The sequence below is a fragment of the Sphaerodactylus townsendi genome, linkage group LG15, assembly GCF_021028975.2.
Source record: "Sphaerodactylus townsendi isolate TG3544 linkage group LG15, MPM_Stown_v2.3, whole genome shotgun sequence".
NCBI classification, from domain to species: Eukaryota; Metazoa; Chordata; class Lepidosauria; order Squamata; family Sphaerodactylidae; genus Sphaerodactylus; species Sphaerodactylus townsendi.
In genome coordinates this window covers 26,813,864-26,833,092 of record NC_059439.1, presented here as the reverse complement: position 1 = coordinate 26,833,092, position 19,229 = coordinate 26,813,864, and the positions used below count along the sequence as shown (strand labels likewise).

Here is a 19,229-nt window from a genome sequence, read left to right as displayed (position 1 = left end):
AGCCTCTGCCACTCAGGTGGAGGAGGGGAATCAAACCCGGTCCTCCAGATTAGAATCCACCTGCTCTTAACCACTACACCACGCTGTAAGATAGGAGTCTGCAATCTGCGGATCTCCAGTTCGTGAACATCTGGAGAGCCGCAGGTTGCAGACCCCTCCTGTAGGAGAAGACAAGAGGGTCTCTACTTATGAGGGACATGACAGTCAACGGGATGGAAATTTCTGTGGGTTTTCCCTTTGCAAGGGCTAATTTGGCCAATTAGCTACCAGTGGCGAGCAGCCCCTGGAGTCTTCAACCCGAAGGCTCTTATATTGCCAAAAGCAACCAATCAGGCATTTAATCCAACCAACCAGAATGAAGGGGCGGGCTCTCAGTAGTCCCATGGAAGCAACCCTTGTGCTTATCAGAGTTGGTTCAGCTCTCTACAGCCTGAAGGAGAAAGTCCCAAAAATGGTTAATTGTGGAACTATTTTTTTATTTACAAATGAAGGCTACATTACCAAAAAAAAAAAATATCAGAATACTGTTAAAATAACAAATTAGCTAAAGAGAAGGGTGAAATGCTATATATACCCCATTCTACCCCCATCCTGTGGTGTCCCTTAACAGTTCCACCATCTCAAGCATTCGAGATGATAGGCATCCATTCGAACATGTCTAACTTGTACAAGTGGGGGCATCTGCCACGGTGGCCCCTTCCGCACATGCAGAACAAGGCATTTTCAACGCACTTTTCAGCTGGATTTTACTGTGCGGAATAGCCAAATCCACTTGCAAACCGTTGTGAAAGTGGATTGAAAGTGCATTATTCCGCCTGTGTGGAAGAGGCCAGTGTGGATACTGGTTATCAGAGATGGAGGATGGAAACCTGTCAAGCAATTGTTCACTGCAGCTTGGAACTGAGCAGAGGTAGGCCACACAAATGACCAAGAACCAGATATGAGTACCTGGCCCCATCAGAGTGTCTCCGAAAGCATCGCTCCGCGCACAGCCGGCACGAGCAAAGACTTCCCCCTCTATTGTCCAGTTCACAGTCTGATGTCTGGGGAATGTGGGTGGTTCTCCACTCCTGCTGTAGAACAACAGGCAGACACCTTTGGTTGCATTGCGGCCGACTGTATGCCCTGGAGGTTCCTTCACGCACAAGGAGCTGCGAGAGGGTGTGTGCATGGAGGCAAAGGGCTATGACAGAACAAAAACACGATGGAAAGCTTTTTTTGTTTTGCGAGAAATCCCAACAACCTTCCTACGTACAACAGTAATTACAAAAGGAAAAAAAGAGAGAGGAAGAATTGGGGAGGCAAAAACTAATCTTGGCGCGAGGAACGTTTAAAGAAGGGTGTAAGGAAGACGGCCAAATTTGGGTCGGGGCACTAACAGCATTTTTTTACAGGTGCGGGTCAAGTCAGGCTAAGGTCGAGACGTCATGCGTTGTTGTGGTGTTTAGGGAAGATGCTCACAATGTACTTGCCCCAGATTGGGATACATTTGCAAGACTTTGGGTAAACCTTTAAAGCACAACACAGATATCGGGGTTTGGGGGGCAGAGGCACAGTGAACAGGCTCTGGTCCCTATTTGCCCATTCAAAAGCAAGGCTCGCCGCTGTGTTTTACTACCTCTCAATGGAATATCGCCTAGTTAAAATCTAGTTTTAAAATCAGATTCATCTCAATACCAAAACAAACGTAAGGAAGGTTACAGGCTCCAGCTTGACAGAGACGGGGAATAGTCATAGTAGGTTATTGGTCAAAAGACTACGGGAGTCAATAGACAACGCTGATCTGACTGACCCCAAACATTTTAAAATACTCGTACATTTATATTGCTTTGAGACATTCCACTCAGTTGCTTCCCAGTTTAAGTCGGGTAAACCATCAGGTACCAGCAGCTAAAACAGACAAGTTTTCTCCACGCTGAAACTGGCTCCGCCTCAGGAGAACGTTCAAATGGGAAACAGCATTGACTTCGGAAACGGTACGTTATGGAGGGGAAAGGGTTTTGCTGGTGAATCCGGCGGCGTCTTATGTTGCTGTATGAAGAGATTGGGAGACGCTCCGTTTCTCCTTGGGGCCGGCAGTCCTCAAAGGTTTAAGTTTCGTTGACCAAGATGAGGTTAGAATTGAAACTCACTTTGTACCAGGATGGAAATATGACCAGGCAGGGAAACCCATTCGAGGGGCCTCGCAGCCCCGCGTTAAGCCCCTGTGACAAAATGTTTGAATTTGAAGAAGAGACTTCTGAGGCAGCCCTCAAAAGATGAGGGATCCAGGAAGCGGAGAGGCGTCTCCTAGGAATAGCGGGCAAGCTTGTCGTAGTTGGGCCCGATGGTCTTACACAGAAACATCGATAGCGTCATCAGGAAGAGCTGTGGACAGAGAGAGAAAAAGCGCACAGAGAGAGAAAACGTGTTAAGGGGTTTCGGTGCCGTCTCTGCATCTCTTCTGATATCAGCAATAACAATGTAATTGATGTCATCCAATAGGGAATTCACCAGTGGAATAGTAGATGATTTATCTCGCCATTTTGCAAATGGCGGTGGCTTTTTTAAGTCACAGAAGAGGGGTGGGGAGTCTCTTTCCCTTTTCCCGTCACCTCCTTTCACTGTTTTTTTTGGGGGGGGGGGAAGAAGAATCTGGATTTAAACTACCCCCATCATCTCCTATAAGGAGACTCAAAGGGTCTTACAAACTCCTTTCCCTTCCTCTTCCCAAAACAGACATTTTGTGAGGTAAGGTGGGGTTGGGAGAGTTCTAAGAGAACTGGGACTAGCCCAAAGTCACCCAGCGGGAATATAGGAGTGAGTAAACAAATCCACCACACATGGGCAGGAGTGGGGAATCAAACCCGGTTCTCCAAATTAGAGTCCACCTGCTCTTTACTGCTACACCACACTGGACACATCCAATGCTGTGTAAATCCAAGGCAAAACAGAGAAGATATCCATGTGCGGAAGGTGGTCAAAACCTCTCATTTTTCATACAGCATCCCCGATGAAGCAAGCTGCCTAATACCACCACTACCTTCTTTTTCCAGATGAAGAAACAGGCTGAGAGAAAGCGTGTGGTGCAGGAGGTTCATGGAAGTATCACGCCTTGAATCCAGATCTCCTGGATAAAAGGCTGCCCAGCTGATTACCTGAGAGCCCCATTTGGCCCGGGCTTGACAGCCAGCGTGGCGTAGTGACTAAGAGCAGGTGGATTCTAATCTGGAGAACTGGGTTTGATTCTCTGCTTTGCCGCTTGAGCTGTTGAGGCTCATCTGGTGAACCAGATGTGTTTCCGCACTCCTACATCCCTGCTGGGTGACCTTGGGCTAGTCCAGTGATGGCGAACCTTTTTGAGACCAAGTGCCCAAATTGCAACCCAAAACCCACTTATTTATCGCAAAGTGCCAACATGGCAATTTAACCTGAATACTGAGGTTTTAGTTTAGAAAAAACGGTTGGCTCCGAGGTGTGCGTTACTCGGAAGTAAGCTTGGTGGTAGTCATTGGCTTTGCTTTGAAGCAACCGTGCAACTCTTCGAACGGGTGAATCACGACCCTAGGAGGGTTTACTCAGAAGCAAGCCACATTGCCAGCAACTGAGCTCACTCCCAGGTAAAGGATCGCACTTTAGTTCTTTGCATGAAAATCAGTGGGGTTTAACAGCGCTTAACAGGGTTACCTACACTGCTTCCCCAAAACTAGGTCTTGGGTTTAATGCAAATAATCGAGCCCAGCAGTCCAGGCCAGCCTAGATGTGTGTGTGGGGGGGGGGGGGAATCGCACATGATGAACTCTGTCTGTGCGTGCCCACAGAGAGGGCTCTGAGTGCCACCTCTGGCACCCGTGCCATAGGTTCGCCATCACTGGGCTAGTCACAGTTCTCTATGAAATCTCTCAGCCCCTCCTACCTCACAAGGCGTCTGTTGAGGGGAGAGGAAGGGAAAGGAGCTTGTAAGCCACTTTGAGTCTCCTTACAGGAGAGAAGTATAAATCCAAACTCTTCTTCTTGAGAGCTCAGTAGGGTTGGCCTGGATCAGTCCTTGGATCAGAGACCGACAAGGAACAGTGGGGTTGCTATGCAGAGGCAGGCAATAGCAAACTGCTTCAGCTTGTCTCTTGGATTGCAAACCCCACAGTCCTGCGGTGCCATGAGTTGGTTGCAACTTGACTGCACACAGTTATTATATTAGCTGACTGTAATATCAGCATGTTTCCCATCCCCCCCCCCAGCTCCATTCCCTCCTTCTATCTTGCACTGAAGCACATCAACACACGTGTCCAGGGAGAGGGGGTTGGTTGGTACAAGCACCTAGTGCCCACAAGTCCACACCACGCAGATTGGCAGCCCACAATATTCTTTGCGCAGGCCTGTCTGGACTTCAGCTGTGGAAGCCGCAGGATCTACATAACCCAGGGTTTACCTGACTTGCATTGTTGCCACAGTGATTCAGAAGGGTGTGACCGTGCACCTGCAGGGGCTGTTTTGGGCATGCCCAGTCCTGGCTGCCGTGTCTCTTTATGTTCCACTCCGTGCACAGTGTGATAAGAAAACATGGCCGCCAGGCCAGGGGCGCTGGTAGCCACCATGAGTGGCTAAGAAAGATGTCAGGTCACTCACTGTGGTGGGGAGGGTGGTATAGTGGTTAAGAGTAGGTGCACTCTGATCTGGAGAACCGGGTTTGATTCCCCGCTCTGCACTGGAAGCTTATCTGGTGAACCAGATTAGCTTGTGCACTCCAACACATGCCAGCTGGGTGACCTCGGGCAAGTCACAGTTCTTCAGAACTTTCTCAGCCCCACCCCCCTCACAGGGTGTTTGTTGGGGGGGGGGGGGGAAGGAGATTGTAAGACCCTTTGAGTCTCCTACAGGAGAGAAAGGGGAGATATAAATCCAAACGACTACCCTGCTTCCCCGAAAATAAGATTCCCTGAAAATATGATGTAGTAGAGGTTTTGCTGAAGTGCTAAATATAAAGCATCCCCCCGAAAGTAAGACGTAGCAAAGTTTTTGTTTGGAATCATGCCTGTCGACCAGAGCATGCAGCTGTGGAGCAGAAAAATAAGACATCCCCTGAAAATAAGACACAGCGTATCTTTGGGAGCAAAAATTAATATAAGACACTGTCTTATTTTCGGAGAAACAGGGTATTACTCCTCCTCAGCGGGCATTTAGAAGGTTGGATTGAGAGACTAAGGCCCCTTCTGCACATGCAGAATACTGCATTTTCAATCCACTTTCACAGTTGCTTGAAAGTGGACTTTGCTTTTCATTTGTTTAAGCCGCCCAGTAAAAACCATCTGCAAAGTGCATTGAAAGTGCATTATTCTGAATGTGCGGAAGGGGCCTGAGAGGGAACCCCAAGGCTTACAAGCCAAGGACAGGGTATCAAAGGATTTTATGGATCCTGCTCCGGCATGCAAAAGATAGTCTGAAAGCTTGGAAACAATACTGGGCGTTAGCTAGCTGTATACCCAGATCCAGACAGTCTAGGCTAGCCCAGTCGCATCCAACCTTGGAAGCTATGCAGTGTCAGTACCAGTCAGCACTTGGATGGAAGACCACCAAGGAAGCCTAGGGTTACTATGCCGAGGCAGGCAATGGCAAAGCCCCTGTGAACTCTCTTGCCTTGAAAACCCTCCATGCTTGCCATAAGCTGGGTGCTACTTGACAGCAGTTTCCTCCAATGGTTAGCTGTACGGAACCACTCCATCTGCTGCCCCAATGTATAAAGGGAAGGGGTTTCAGGATTGGGGGGGGGGCATACTGTTTGTTTGTGTCAAAGCAAAGTCATTGCAGGGTCCCAAAACTCAAGGTCCCAAAGCTCAACATTAATGCCTTAGCAGACCAGGTGCTCAGGAGCAGCAGCAGCAGAAGGCCCTTGCTTTCACATCCTGCATGTGAGCTCCCAAAGGCACTTGGTGGGCCACTGCGAGCTGGACTAGATGGACTCTGGTCTGATCCAGCAGGCTAGTTCAGTGGTGGCGAACCTTTGGCACTCCAAATGTTATGGACTACAATTCCCATCAGCCCCTGCCAGCATGGCCAATTGACCATGCTGGCAGGGGCTGATGGGAATTGTAGTCCATAACATGTGGAGTGCCAAAGGTTCGCCACCACGGGGCTAGTTCTTATGTTCTTAACTTAGACCAGGGATCTGCAACCTGCTCACCAGATGTTCATGGACTACAATTCCCATCAGCCCCTGCCAGCATGGCTACTTCGACCCTTCGACCTACAAGCCCTTCCCAGATGTGAACAGGCAAGCAGGAATTATTAAGCAAGGGCAAGGCAGATGCACTCTAAGTGTGGGCAGAGGTTCTTCGCCTCGGTTTTACTAGCAGCCAGCTGTAAGAGATGGCCCCCCCACTTGTTTAAGCTCTTCAGCAGATAAGGAAGGAGAGGGGAAAACAGGAGACAAGGGGGCTGAATAGGGTTGATGCATCTAAGGGAAGGTGGTTCTCAATCATACGTCCTTAACTAAAAGCCCTCTTCTTTGCTTATTCCTCCAGTGAAATAACCTCGCTGCGAACTCCCTGTCGTCTTTGAGACTTCTCAAAACGCCCTTTATTGCTCTTTGCTCTGTGCGTTCTTTTCTCTTTCTCTCTCCCTCTCGCTAGTCCTCCAAGCCGGTCGATTAGATATCTGCCACACCCTGCTATCCGATCCAAGGCCAGGTCAGATCCTGAGTCCAGGACGCCTGAACACTTCCTTTTCTAGCCCTTCGGGGGTGTCAGAGCTGTCTTCGCCAAGCGCAACAGATGCTAGGTACAGGCCATTCATCTGCAGGGAGGAAACGGGGGTAGCAGAGGGGGGGGTGCAGATTTAGTTCACAGCCACTCACTCCCCCACCAGACCCTGGAGAGAAACCGTTGATCTCGCCTCCAGCTCCCGTAACTGCCTGGAATAGTTACCTTGCCAGAACTCCAAGTAGATGTCCCTGTGCCACAGGAAGCAAGGGGTTAAAACAGACAGGGAGGGGGAGCGTTACTATGCGGAGGGGCCAGGAAGCAGCTCGCGGCAGACATGCATGCACTGGTTCTGAAGCGTATCCCTTTGTTCAGCCGACAACGCCAAACGTAACAGCCATGCACAGTCGGGAGACGTGTCTGAAAGGGAGGGCGGAGGGAGAATCCACCCATCGAGCAAAGCAGACAATGCACAAAGCCCGTGAATGCTCAACAGTTGGCTGTGGCCCAGGGAGCCCGATCAAACTGGAAGTCCCGGTGGGATGATTTACACTCAACCTTTTTTGGGCATGTTCAGCGCAGGAGATAAAGGGGCTCGAACAGACAAGAGAGGAGGCAGCTGAAGTCGCCGGCAGGAGGACAGAGTGGGGAGAGCAGGAAGGATGGGGGAAGGAAGTTCTAGTCCCCCCCCCCTCTCCCCACCCCTCGCTCATGCACCACATAGCCAAGAGACGAAGGAGCATGAACCGTGGAGGCGACAGCCAGGGACCCAGGGCAGAGCTCAGGCTGAAAGTCCTGGGTTTGTGAGCTGGCGTCTCCAGCACGAGGATCTCCAAAGTTGGGACAATCTCTGCTTGGGACCACGGACAGCCCCCCGCCTGTCAGAGGCCCCCTTCCGCACCTGCAGAATAATGCTCTTTCAATCCACTTCCACAATTGTTTGCAAGTGGATTTTGCTCTTCCGCACAGTCAAATCCAGCTGGAAAGTGCATTGGAAGTCCATTATTGTGCATGTGCGGAAGGGGCCAGAGTAAAATAGCCAGCACTAGGCTAGAGGGATCAAACGTCTGACCCAGAAGGCAGTAGTAGAATCTTCGTCTCAACCATCTCCTGTTTGGACTTTGATCCATCAGAAAACATTGCTATTTAGGTCTTCCGGATGACCCTTCTCTCCAATAATTTAATCTTCGCTGAGTTTGGGCTTGCTTCCTCTCTCCCCCCGTCTCTTAATCTGTAGTTGAGGAAACGGTGAGCTCCTCCATTTAGATCCACCTGGGATTAGCGGCCAAGTATTACGGGTTTCAGGCTTAACAGCTCTCCTCGCAGGTGTTGGTTGTTTTCCCAGAAGATCAGGGGAAAGCACAGAGCTTAAGAGCTGTCCTCTAAAACATAGGTGTCAAACTCGCGGCCCTCCAGATGTTATGGACTACAGTTCCCATTATCCCCTGGGAACTGTAGTCCATAACATCTGGAGGGCCGCGAGTTTGACACCTGTGCTCTAAAACAACCTGCCCCAAATCCTGCCTCCCCATAAAACCGACAGAGACAACCTCCACGCGTGGCCCAATTACACCTCCAAAATCAGCAACAGAAAGCACAGACCTTGATAGTAACACACCTTTTAAGCACATCAGTACTGAATAAGGATTTGGGGATTGTTGTTGGTTTCCTAGCCGCCGTGCACCTGACAAAGCCAGCGCTTTCCCATACATGTATGGATCACAAAATGGTCATAGATGCCCCACCCACAGAACATGTATGGGGGGACCCTGCACATACACTCTAGATATAAAGCTAACATCACGGCATGCCAGAAAGCAAAACACATCCATGCATCTAGAATACAGCCACATGCCCGTGTGCCACCTGCTGGGGAAGTAGAGAATCTCCTGGGAGCCACCACTATGTAAGTCCCTGTGCTCCAGCACGCAGGTCAGCGTCCTGCACCAGAGCTGCAGGAACTACAAGAAAGGATTAAAACAGGAGAAGCACCCTGTAGATGCACACACACTAAAGCAGGGGTCCCCAATGCCTCCCCCCATGGGCACCATGGCACCTACCAACACATTTTGTGGTGACTGCAGGGATGTACCGCCCAGGAGGACATATGGAGGCAAATGTCCCCGGGGAGGCACCCATTTAGTCACATGGGGTGAGGATGGGAAAGAGTTTGTAAACCACCATGGGTCTCCTTATAGGAGAGAAAGAAGGGTTTAAATCCAAATTCTTCTTCTTAGCAGGCAGAAAGCATGCAGGTAGATAGGAAGGGAGAGAGTTATAAGTGGAGGGCTGGTGGTAGACAGAGGGAATAGGCACTCTTTCCCCCAAGGCCTCCCAGACCTGGAACTTGCCCTGCCAAGTAGGATTAGTAGGACTGAAGGCCTAGTCCTCTGGTCCTTACTTAGAACCTAGCGCCCCCTACTGGAGGTAGAGGGCCAACCTTCAGGTGGTAGCTGGAGATCTTCCCTTATTACAACTGATCTCCAGGTAACAGAGATCAGTTCACCAGGAGCAAATGGCTACTTTGGAAGGTGAATTCTACGGCATTAAACCTCACTGAAGCCCCAACTCTCCTCAAACCCCGCCTCCTTCTGACTCCTCCCCCAAAATATCCAGATGTTTCCCAACCCAGAGCTGGCGACCCTATCTGGAAGGATGGGAATTACCCAGTGGTGGGATTTAGCCAGTTCGCACCGGTTCGGCTGAACCATTAGCTAATTTTTTCCTTAGTTTGCCGAACTGGCCGAATCCCACCACCCCAGGGGAGGCCGAGCAACGGGGCTTTCTGAGGAAAAGGCCCCGGCTGGGCCAGACACGTTCCTCCGCAGCAGCCAGGTAAGTGGGCAGTAGGGGGGCACGGCCGGGGGGGGGGAGAGGCGGGAGGTGAACCATTAGATAAATTAATAGAATCCCACCACTGGAATTACCAGATTATTATTATTATTATTATTATTATTATTATTATTATTATTATTATTATTATTATTATTATTATTAATTGTATTTATAAACCGCCCTCCCCCAAAGGGCTCAGGGCGGTGAACAAAACAAATAGATAGAGCACAGATAAAATCAGTAAATAATCATTAAATATGGCTCTATATGTTAAAATCAACCCCATTAAAATGCAGCATCCTAATCAAATATACTGATGGCGTCCTACTAGAAATCCCCTAACAAAAAGGGGGGGAGGGGAAGGGGAGAGAGGGAACAGCAGGGTCCACAGATGTTATGAAAAGGACGGGGGCATCAGCGGCCGGACTCCCCAAAAGCCCGGTGGAACAGCTCCGTCTTGCAGGCCCTGCGAAATTCATTAAGATCCCGCAGGGCCCGCGTAGCTGGAGGTAGAGTGTTCCACCAGGCAGGGGCCAGAGCTGTAAAAGCTCTGGCGGTTATATGAGCGCAGAGGCCGATTTGGGAGATGTGGGGCAAGATGGTTTTAACATATTCATAGACACAGGCACAGTATTGTTTCCTCGACCGCAGGTCCCTAGAGCGAATCCACATCTCTTACCTCTATGAGAGCAATTCCAAGACAGAGTCCCACAATGGTGATTATGTTGTTGGCTAGCCAGTTCTGGATGCTGGCCATGCAGCCCTATGGCAGAGACAAGAGTGTGTCAAAAACAAGGGGCTGGGTGGAGGGAGAAAGAGACAGTTACACGTTTCCCCTGAAGTCTTATGCTTACGCAGCTTACCTCTTTGTAGACAGGCCACTCTCCCTGGGAAACACAGAAACCTTTGGTGCGCTCTGGAGACTTGGGGGTCTCTGTGTTGTTAGCAAGTGGCTGGCCAGCCTGCGACGTGTCTCGGCAGGAGCAAGGGTAGAAGGAAGAGCCATTGGCGGCCACAGCCTGGTTCCCTTCCCAGTCTGTATAGGAATTCCAACCACAGCAGCGGAACTGGAAAAAAAGAAATTGGGGAGGAGGGCTCATAAGAAGCAGAAGTCGGGGAAGGTCTGAACTGCAAACCACAAACAAGGTCGCTGCTTCCAGGACATACCAGAGGGCAAACGTAAAAGCTGCCTTTTGCTGAATCAATTTAGTTCAGGCAGTGGTGTAGCAAAGGGGGACACGGGGTGGCTGGAGCCCGGGCACCACTTCCTCGGGGGCGCATTGCAGGGCCATGACCCTGGTGAGCCCCGGGTGCCGTTTTATAAATCTATGCCTCTTGAGTTCAGGGGTCTCCAGCATAGTACTCACCCCATCCTTTTGTGGCCCCTGCCAACTGTTTTTAGAAAATGGACGGGGCTACGCAAGGCTTTCACCCAGCAAAGCTTTTGATTGGCTGTTGGAGGTTTGCTTAGGTCCCTTCTGCACATGCAGAATAATGCACTTTCAATCCACTTTCAATCCACTTTGAAGCTAGATTTTACTGTGTGGAATAGCAAAATCCACTTGAAAAAAATTGTGAAGGTAGACTGAAAGTGCATTATTCTGCATGTGCGGAAGGGGCCTTAGCTGTGCAGACTTTGAAAAACATTCCGTTACCTGCAACCACCACTAAATCCACAGGAGTATTTAGCTCTTTCCCTCACCTGCTACCCAGCATTAATTGCACCAAGGTCTCCTCCCCCAAAAGTGCAGAGAAACCCGAGGTGTGCTCCAGTCCTTGAGTATCTTACCTGCTCCTGAATGACATCCCAGCTCTCCTCCCTATCTGTGAGTGACCCATTCAACTTGTAATTCTGAATTATGTCGCCAGCACAGTCTCTGACAGTCGCCTGGATCTGCAAGGTAGCCAAAAGCACGGGATGAAGGAGAGCATCTCACAGAAGCATCTTTTCCCACCTCCCAGGCAAAATGAACAATGCTCTTACGATCTTTGTGCCAATATCCCAATTCCCAAATGGACTTGACCAAAAATGCGGCTTTGCAGTGTGAACTCTCTTGCATACCAGAGAGTCTAGCAGAAATTTGAGTTCCTCCCTGGGCAGAATTCGTGGATTTCCAGGAATTTCTCAAGACCCTACTTGCCTTCCCCTTGTTGCCACACACTTTTCCCCATCTCTAAAGCTCAAGGATAGGGACACTGTGATGAACAACTCCTGCATGTTTTATTTATTCTCTCACTCAATAATTCCCTGAGCTGTAAACGAGACTAGAAATACAAAAATGTAGGGAAAGAAGAAGAGTTTGGATTTATATTCCCCTTTCTCTCCTGTAAGGAGACTCAAAGGGGCTTACAATCTCCTTTCCCTCCCCACACCCCCACAACAAGCACCCTGTGAGGTGGGTGGGGCTGAGAGAGCTGCGAAAAACTGTGACTAGCCCAAGGTCACCCAGCTGGCGTACGCTGGAATGCACAAGCTAAGTTGGTTCCCCAGATAAGCCTCCACAGCTCAAGTGGCAGAGCGGGGAATCAAACCCGGTTCTCCAGATTAGAGTGCATCTGCTCTTTACCACTACACCCCATCATTTTTTGGTGCATGTAGATTGGCTTCAAAAAGAGTGTTTCCCTTTGTGTGGAAACCAGGCTCCCTCATTTCATTTTTTTAACTGATCAGGGCAAAATCCTTTAGAAAGCCATGAAGCGTAGTGGTTAAGACTGTCAGGCTAGGATGTGGACTCAAATCCCCACTCTGCCACGAACGTGGCCCAGTCATTCTCTCTCAGCCTGACCCAGCCTCGCAGAGTTGTCGTGAAGATGAAACTGCATAGGGGAAAACAATGTACACTGCTGCCCTGAGCTTCCCATGGAGAAGAGCGGGCTGAAAATGCACTAAATAAATAAATAAGGATGTCCTTCCTATAGGACATAAGCTCACGCAATTGGCAAGTTTCATCAGAGTATGACTCACCGTTTCGCGCTGTGTGTATACCACTATTACGATGGTGACTTGGGCAACGAAGAGGAGAAACAGGAAGGCAAAGTACTGTTGGCAGAGAAAGGCAGGTCAGCGAACATCACACACTTTGGGAGGAAAGAGGGGACGGCGCTTGTTTTCTTTTATTTTAACTACCGCGGGTTGTTGTTTTTTTAAAGGAGTCACAAGAGCAACAGTTTTTAAAGGCGGAAAGTCATAATTTAAGATGCTGCAACGCATGCTTCAAAATACAGACCTTACACAGAAATTGCTTCAACAAAACCCTAAATGTGCCAATCCGTGCAAGGAAATGAACTACGGGAAGAATTCCTGAGACTGTGCAAATGCAGTAAGGGGGTAGCTTGCAAATTCTCTCCCCTTATGAAAACCTCTGGGAAAGAGTTCTGATGTAAACTGCCTGTTTTCTACAAACAGTGATTATCTCCTTCTTCAGGACAGCATCTTCGGGCTGAAATAAGACAGTGCCAAAGAACTCTGTGTCACATGATTTTCTGCTCGTGTGGACCGGCTTGATGAACATTTTCAGTACAGCAGGGCAATTATGAGGCACTTCCCTGACCCACTCCCACCAGCATGGCATAATGGTGACAAGGAGCTGGGGGACCCAGGTTTGAATCCTGACACAACTGCCATGGAAGTTGGCTGACTGATTTTGGGCTCTCTTGAGCCTCATATCCTCCACAGACTGTTCTGACGACAAAATGGAGAAGAGGAGAATGACGAAAGCCCATTTGGGTTCCCAAATGTGGGGCAGAGGTGAAGTAAACAAATACATAAAAGCAGTCATCCTGTTGCAATTGTTAGGCCTTGAATTTCTAATTTCCAAGCCAAAACTTCCGCACATGCAGAATAATGCACTATCAATCTACTTTCAATGCACTTTGCAGCTGGATTTTACTGTGCGAAACAGCAGCATCCACTACTGGCAAACAATGGTGAAAGTGGATTGAAAGTGCATTATTCTGCATGTGCAGGAGCCTGATTAGGCCCCTTCCGCACATGCAGAATAGTGCACTTTCAATCCACTTTCCTCATTGTTTGCAAGTGGATTTGGCTATTCTGCACAGCTGCAAAGAGCATTGAAAGTGGATTGAAAGTGCATTATTCTGCATGTGCAGGAGCCTGATTAGGCCCCTTCCGCACGTGCAGAATAATGCACTTTCAATCCCCTTTCACCATTGTTTGCCAGTGGATTTGGCTATTCCGCACAGCTGCAAAGTGCATTGAAAGTGGACTGAAAGTGCATTATTCTGCATGTGCGGAAGGGGCCCTACTCTAGTTCAGAAGGGCTCCTAGTCCCTGCTTCTAGGATAAACTTAACTTCCACAGTGCTCTTCTTTGAGCCACTAGACCTCATTGGCTGTTCCTAGAGAATGTCACGAGTCCCGACTCCCTATATACTTACAAATCCCAGCATACACTTGATTTCTTTGAGGGAGCCCAGGCACCCCAGGAATCCCAGGAGCATTGTGAGGATGCCAACTCCGGCGAAAATATAGGACCAGATCTTCAAGGCAAAAACTGATGACCCTGGGGAAAGGGGGAACAGACATGTCAATCCAAGCTGGCTTCGTAGGGGACTCGAGAGGGCAGAGAAAATTTCAGAAAGTTCACTGGTGGGAATATTTCCCTCTCCTTGCAGAGGGACTCTGAGAAATAATTCTGGATTATCATGTCATTTCCAATTGAATCCACTATAAGCTTCCCCTACAGTAGACAACTGGGAACAATAGGTATTAGCTAGAGTGGAGACTAGTGGCGTAGCTTCCAGGGGACGGGGTGGGGACCGGCGCCCCGGGAGGACACCAATGGGGTCACGTGGGGGGGCGGAAAATTGCCCCCACACCCCTCCTCCTTCCCCTCTTGCCCAGCCCGGCCGAGGTCGCTGCCTGGCGGAAGACGCTGTGCGTGCTTCTGCCCAGCCCTGCCCCAACCAGGTTCTGCCTCCAGCTAAGGTGAGGCGGGGGGCGGCACAGGGGCCCATGGGGCAGGTGGAAAACTTGGAGTCTGCCCCGGGCTCCATTTTCCCTAGCGATGTCCCGGATGGAGACCCCTGGGCTGGTTCCCACCGAGTCTCAAAGCGGCCAGTAAGATTCACAGTCCCTGAGAACTCACCTAGGGTGGATGCAAAACTACTCCGGTCAAAAAGTATCCACAGACCAAAGCCGAAGAGGAGGCTTCCAAGAATCTGGAGTTAGGAGAGAACGGGGGGGGGGGGGGGGAAAGGGCGACACTTCAACACTGCTGCTGGCTCAAGATCTACCCCAGTCCTCCTCCCTGACCCATCAAAGGGAGCCTGGGAATTAGGGTTGCCAACTCCCATTTGGGAAATTCCTGGAGATTTTGCGGATGGAGCCTGGGAAGAAGAAGAGTTTGGATTTATATCCCCCCTTTCCCTCCTGTAAGGAGACTCAAAGGGACTTGCAATCTCCTTTCCTTCCCCACCCCCACAACAAACACCCTGTGAGGTGGGTGGGGCTGAGAGAGCTCCAAAGAACTGTGACTAGTCCAAGGTCACCCAGCTGGCATGTGTTGGTGCACAAGCTAATCTGGTTCCCTAGATAAGCCTCCATAGCTCAAGTGGCAGAGCGTGGAATCAAACCCGGTTCTCCAGATTAGAGCGCACCCGCTCTTAACCACTACACCATGCCAGCTCTGAGAAGGGCAGAGTTTGAGTGGGGGGGGGGGGACTTCAGTGATGTAGAGTGTCATGGGGTCCATTCTCGAAACTGATTTGAGTTGTGAGGAGATCTTCCGTTATCGCCTGGAGGTGGCAACCCTGCTGGGAACGGAACCCGTATAGGCCTATCGAACCTGGCCTGAGGCCTGCTCTCCCTAACCGATTACTCACAAAGAAGAAGAGGTTGAAGAGGAACAGGAAGTACTTAGTGACGCTGAGACATCCTTTGTGGGCCATGGTGCTTTCCTGTGGGGAGGGCTGGAGAAAAAAGAAGCATCAAAGAGAGTGAGAGAAACACACACCCAAAGTGTCTGGCTTGGGGGGGGGGGGCATTTCCCCTTCCCACCTCATTCCACAGCCACGCAAACTACCACCACCCCCATCCTGTGAAGAAAGTCTTTGTTAAAAAAAACCTTCCGGGCAGATGAGGCCCAAACCTTTTCTGTCACTCAGAAACCTGTTGATTGAGGTCACTCAGAAACCTGTTGATTGAGGTCACTCAGAAACCTGTTGATTGAGGTCACAGTAGTGGCCAGGGGGGGTTGCTGGGGAAACACAGGCCCTCATCTTGAGGGGTACCTGCCCCATTCGTGGCCTTGATGATTTGGGGAGGGGTGTGCGAGAAGAAGCAGTGGCGGGCCCCATCGAGGGGCTCCGATCCGGGATTTTTAGCATCTGTTTGAGACTGGCAACTGCTTCCAGCTGATAGCACGACTCCACCCGGTTCTCCAGCCCTGTCAAGTCCCACGCCCTGCCCAGTGGGAGGCCAACGTTTCAACAAGTCCAGCCCGCTCTCGGGCCTCCACCAACACCTTGAAACACTGACAGTATCGTACAATTGTTTCCGCTCTCCAAAAAGAAGCAGAAGAAGAAGAGTTTGGATTTATATCCCCCCTTTCTCTCCTGCAGGAGACTCAAAGGGGCTGACAATCTCCTTGCCCTTCCCCCCTCACAACAAACACCCTGTGAGGTGGGTGGGGCTGAGAGAGCTCCGAGAAGCTGTGACTAGCCCAAGGTCACCCAGCTGGCATGTGTGGGAATGCACAGGCTAATCTGAATTCCCCAGATAAGCCTCCACAGCTCAGGCGGCAGAGCTGGGAATCAAACCCGGTTCCTCCAGATTAGATACATGAGCTCTTAACCTCCTACGCCACTGCTGCTTCCCGGGCTGATTTCTGCTCATTCAAATGGCGCTTAAAAGTTCCCCTCCGAACTCATTCTTCCCCGGCTGACTGGCAAATCTATTCAGCCACAGACCTCCTCTCCAATACGCAGCATTCTGGAGTGCGCCGTTGACTCTGAGCCCCAGAGTCCAGATGCCAAGGCTGGGGACTCAATTCAAACCTCAGAGAAACAACATACAATTCCATGAACAAACGAGGTGGAATGTTGTAGGGTTTCCGGGCTGTATGGCTGTGTTCCAGCAGCATTTTCTCCTGACGTTTGGCCTGTTATCTGTGGCATCAGAGGATGAAGATGCCAGCCACAGATGCAGGCGAAACGTCAGGAGAAAATGCTGCTGGAACACACGGCCATACAGCCCAGAAACCCCACAACACTCCGGTGATTCCAGCCATGAAAACCTTCAACAGTTCTAAGGAGTATCTATAAAGCTGGTGTTCCAGGAACTTGCGATACGACACTCTTGGGCACACAGAAGCACTTAATTTCCAAATTAAGACGTTCCGGGGATAAAAGAGAATCTGGTCAGATGCAGGAGCGCCCTAAAACTTAACATCAAGTATCCACAGTTGCTCTGCGGCAAAGAATACACACTTCGCCCATGCTCAGGAGCTGCCACGCCACATTTCACAAGCTCCAGGCCAAAAGTTGTTTCGGCTGATGTCAACAGGAGAGGAACTGGTGGGTTTCGAAGAGGACGTGCATCACAGGTTCTCAGAAAGACCGGCGCACTTCCTCGGTTCTCCGTGAGGCTGATTCATATTGGATTTCACAAATGACATGACAACTTTCAGCAGTGGGCCTAACTAAGGGCCAAATCCTCCAGCTAAGCTATCACAACCCCACATTTATCCAATCGCCCAGGTCATACAGGCTGAGCACGCTCGCTTATACCATTGCGGGGTTGTTTTCCACTGCCCGTTGACTTCCCTACAAAGAAGCAGATACTCTCAGTTCTGCGTAGACTTGCTAGAGTGCCAGAGTGGGAGCTGGGAGGTCCGGGTTCGAATCCACACTTGGCCATGGGAGCTTGCTCAGAGACATTGAGTCACCCACACCTTCTCAGACTAACCTACCCCGCAGGGTTGTGGTTAGGAGAAAATGGAGAAAAGGAGAGCGATGTAAGGTCCTTTGGGCCTCCATTGGGGAGAAAGGTGCTGCACAAATGGAGGAAATAAATGGCAAACACTTTGCCTGGCGAGTTCTTTGGTGTACGTTTAAGCAAGCTCTGCCCAGTGTAAAATACAGCCATATCGCCCTGCCTCTTTTTGTGGCTTCTCACATGCGCCCTAGTTGAGGAAAGACGACTCAAGGCTCATCGCAATGAACACAGAAGGACGCACGATCCATGGGAATTTATATAACCACTGTATGGCCCACACGATCAGGCTTTCTGAAAACATTTTCAGGTTGCACAAGAGTTTCTCAGGGCCTATGCACAACCGTGCATGCACTCGCTCGCTCGGTCTCTCTCTCGCACACACACAGAGAGCAACCCTTATACTGGACTCGCCGACACATTTATCTTCACAGGGTACTTTTAATTAGTAAGTGCACAAGCCACACTTACATCAACGCTACCCATTTTGACCCTAGTAAAACCACAAATTTACACAGTTAGGGTGCTGGTTCCCCCCATCCTTTTGTCCCCACAGATTGTTAACCGGAGACACGCGCATCATTTCACACAACCAGCCCAGCTCCCATTCCCCACCCCAAACTATCCCCTCTAACCAAAACTCACCACACATCGTCCTTCAGGTCGTCCAACCCCCAAGATGCTCTCTTATATTAGTTTTCACGCCCAATATGCCCGCAGCACCCCAGAGACGCAAACCTCTCACCAGTTAGCACTGGAAACCCACCACATCAAGACCCCCCAACCAGTTACTATCTCCCACATTTCGCACTGCCAAGCCGACAATCCCGTGTCAGCTTTCGACCCACACAGGTCTCCCCTCCACCCTACTTTCAGACCCAACCCAGCCTTTGTGTGCCCTGTAGGATCTGACCCAAGCAGACCGCTGGGCATCAGGACCAACCCCCTTTTGTGGCCACAGCCAAACCCAGTAGACCCTACCCCAAGATCCACACACAAATAAGAAATGACATGGATCCCCATTTTCTCCAACTGCCTCCTAACTTTAGCTGAAATTCATGCCCTGCTTTTTTTCTACCTTTCAGGAGTCTCAAAGCGGATCGCAATCACACACACACACACACACACACACACACACACACACACACACACACATACACACCTTGGGAGGCAGGTGGGGCTGAGAGAGTCCGGAAAGAGAACGGAGTCGCCCAGCAGGCTTCAAGTGAAGGAGTGGGGAATCGAACCTGCTTCTCCAGATCAGAGCCCACTGCTCTCAACCACTACAGCAAGCTGGATTCTCTAGTTCGCCTTGAAATCGACTCCCTGCGTGACTTACCGTGGCGTCTACCGCCTGGCTTCTCAAGTCTGGACTTTCTCACGCTGCAATCCGACGCAACCCCCTCCCCCCTTTTTTTCCTCCCAAAGAGCAAAGTTTCCGACTAACTTCACCCAGTCACCCAAAGGGGCCCTTCCTCCTCCTCCTCCTCCTCCATTCGCTCCGCTTATTTTTTTTTCCATTGGCTGCCACAAAGAGGGGGGGAGGGTCGGTGAAAAGAGGAGGCGTGGCTTCCATATTAAAAAATTAATAGATTCCAGTCCCGCCCCCAGCTTGTAGTTTCCAGCCAGCGCTCCCTTCCCCCACGCTGAAACGAAGGGCTCGGTTATTTTTAAGGTGGAACTTTGGAGTTTCCGCACCGTCGGCGCGGGGAAAGTTCCAGCCCGGTTTGGTTTGCTGCGGTTCCGAGGCCACGAAACGGAGCAAAA

General features: G+C 50.3%; 1 protein-coding gene across 1 annotated transcript; it reads right to left on the bottom strand.

The window, feature by feature from the left end:
• Window positions 1-455: 455 nt before the first annotated feature.
• CD37 (CD37 molecule) lies at window positions 456-18,972 on the bottom strand. Its single transcript, XM_048517906.1, has 9 exons — window positions 18,802-18,972; window positions 15,353-15,439; window positions 14,617-14,689; window positions 13,907-14,031; window positions 12,475-12,549; window positions 11,299-11,403; window positions 10,373-10,576; window positions 10,189-10,272; window positions 456-2,367 (listed from the first exon to the last, which is right to left on the bottom strand). The coding sequence occupies exons 2-9, from the start codon at window positions 15,416-15,418 to the stop codon at window positions 2,290-2,292; spliced, it is 810 nt and encodes a 269-aa protein (XP_048373863.1). The 5' UTR covers window positions 15,419-15,439; window positions 18,802-18,972; the 3' UTR covers window positions 456-2,289.
• Between the last annotated feature and the right edge of the window lie 257 nt (window positions 18,973-19,229).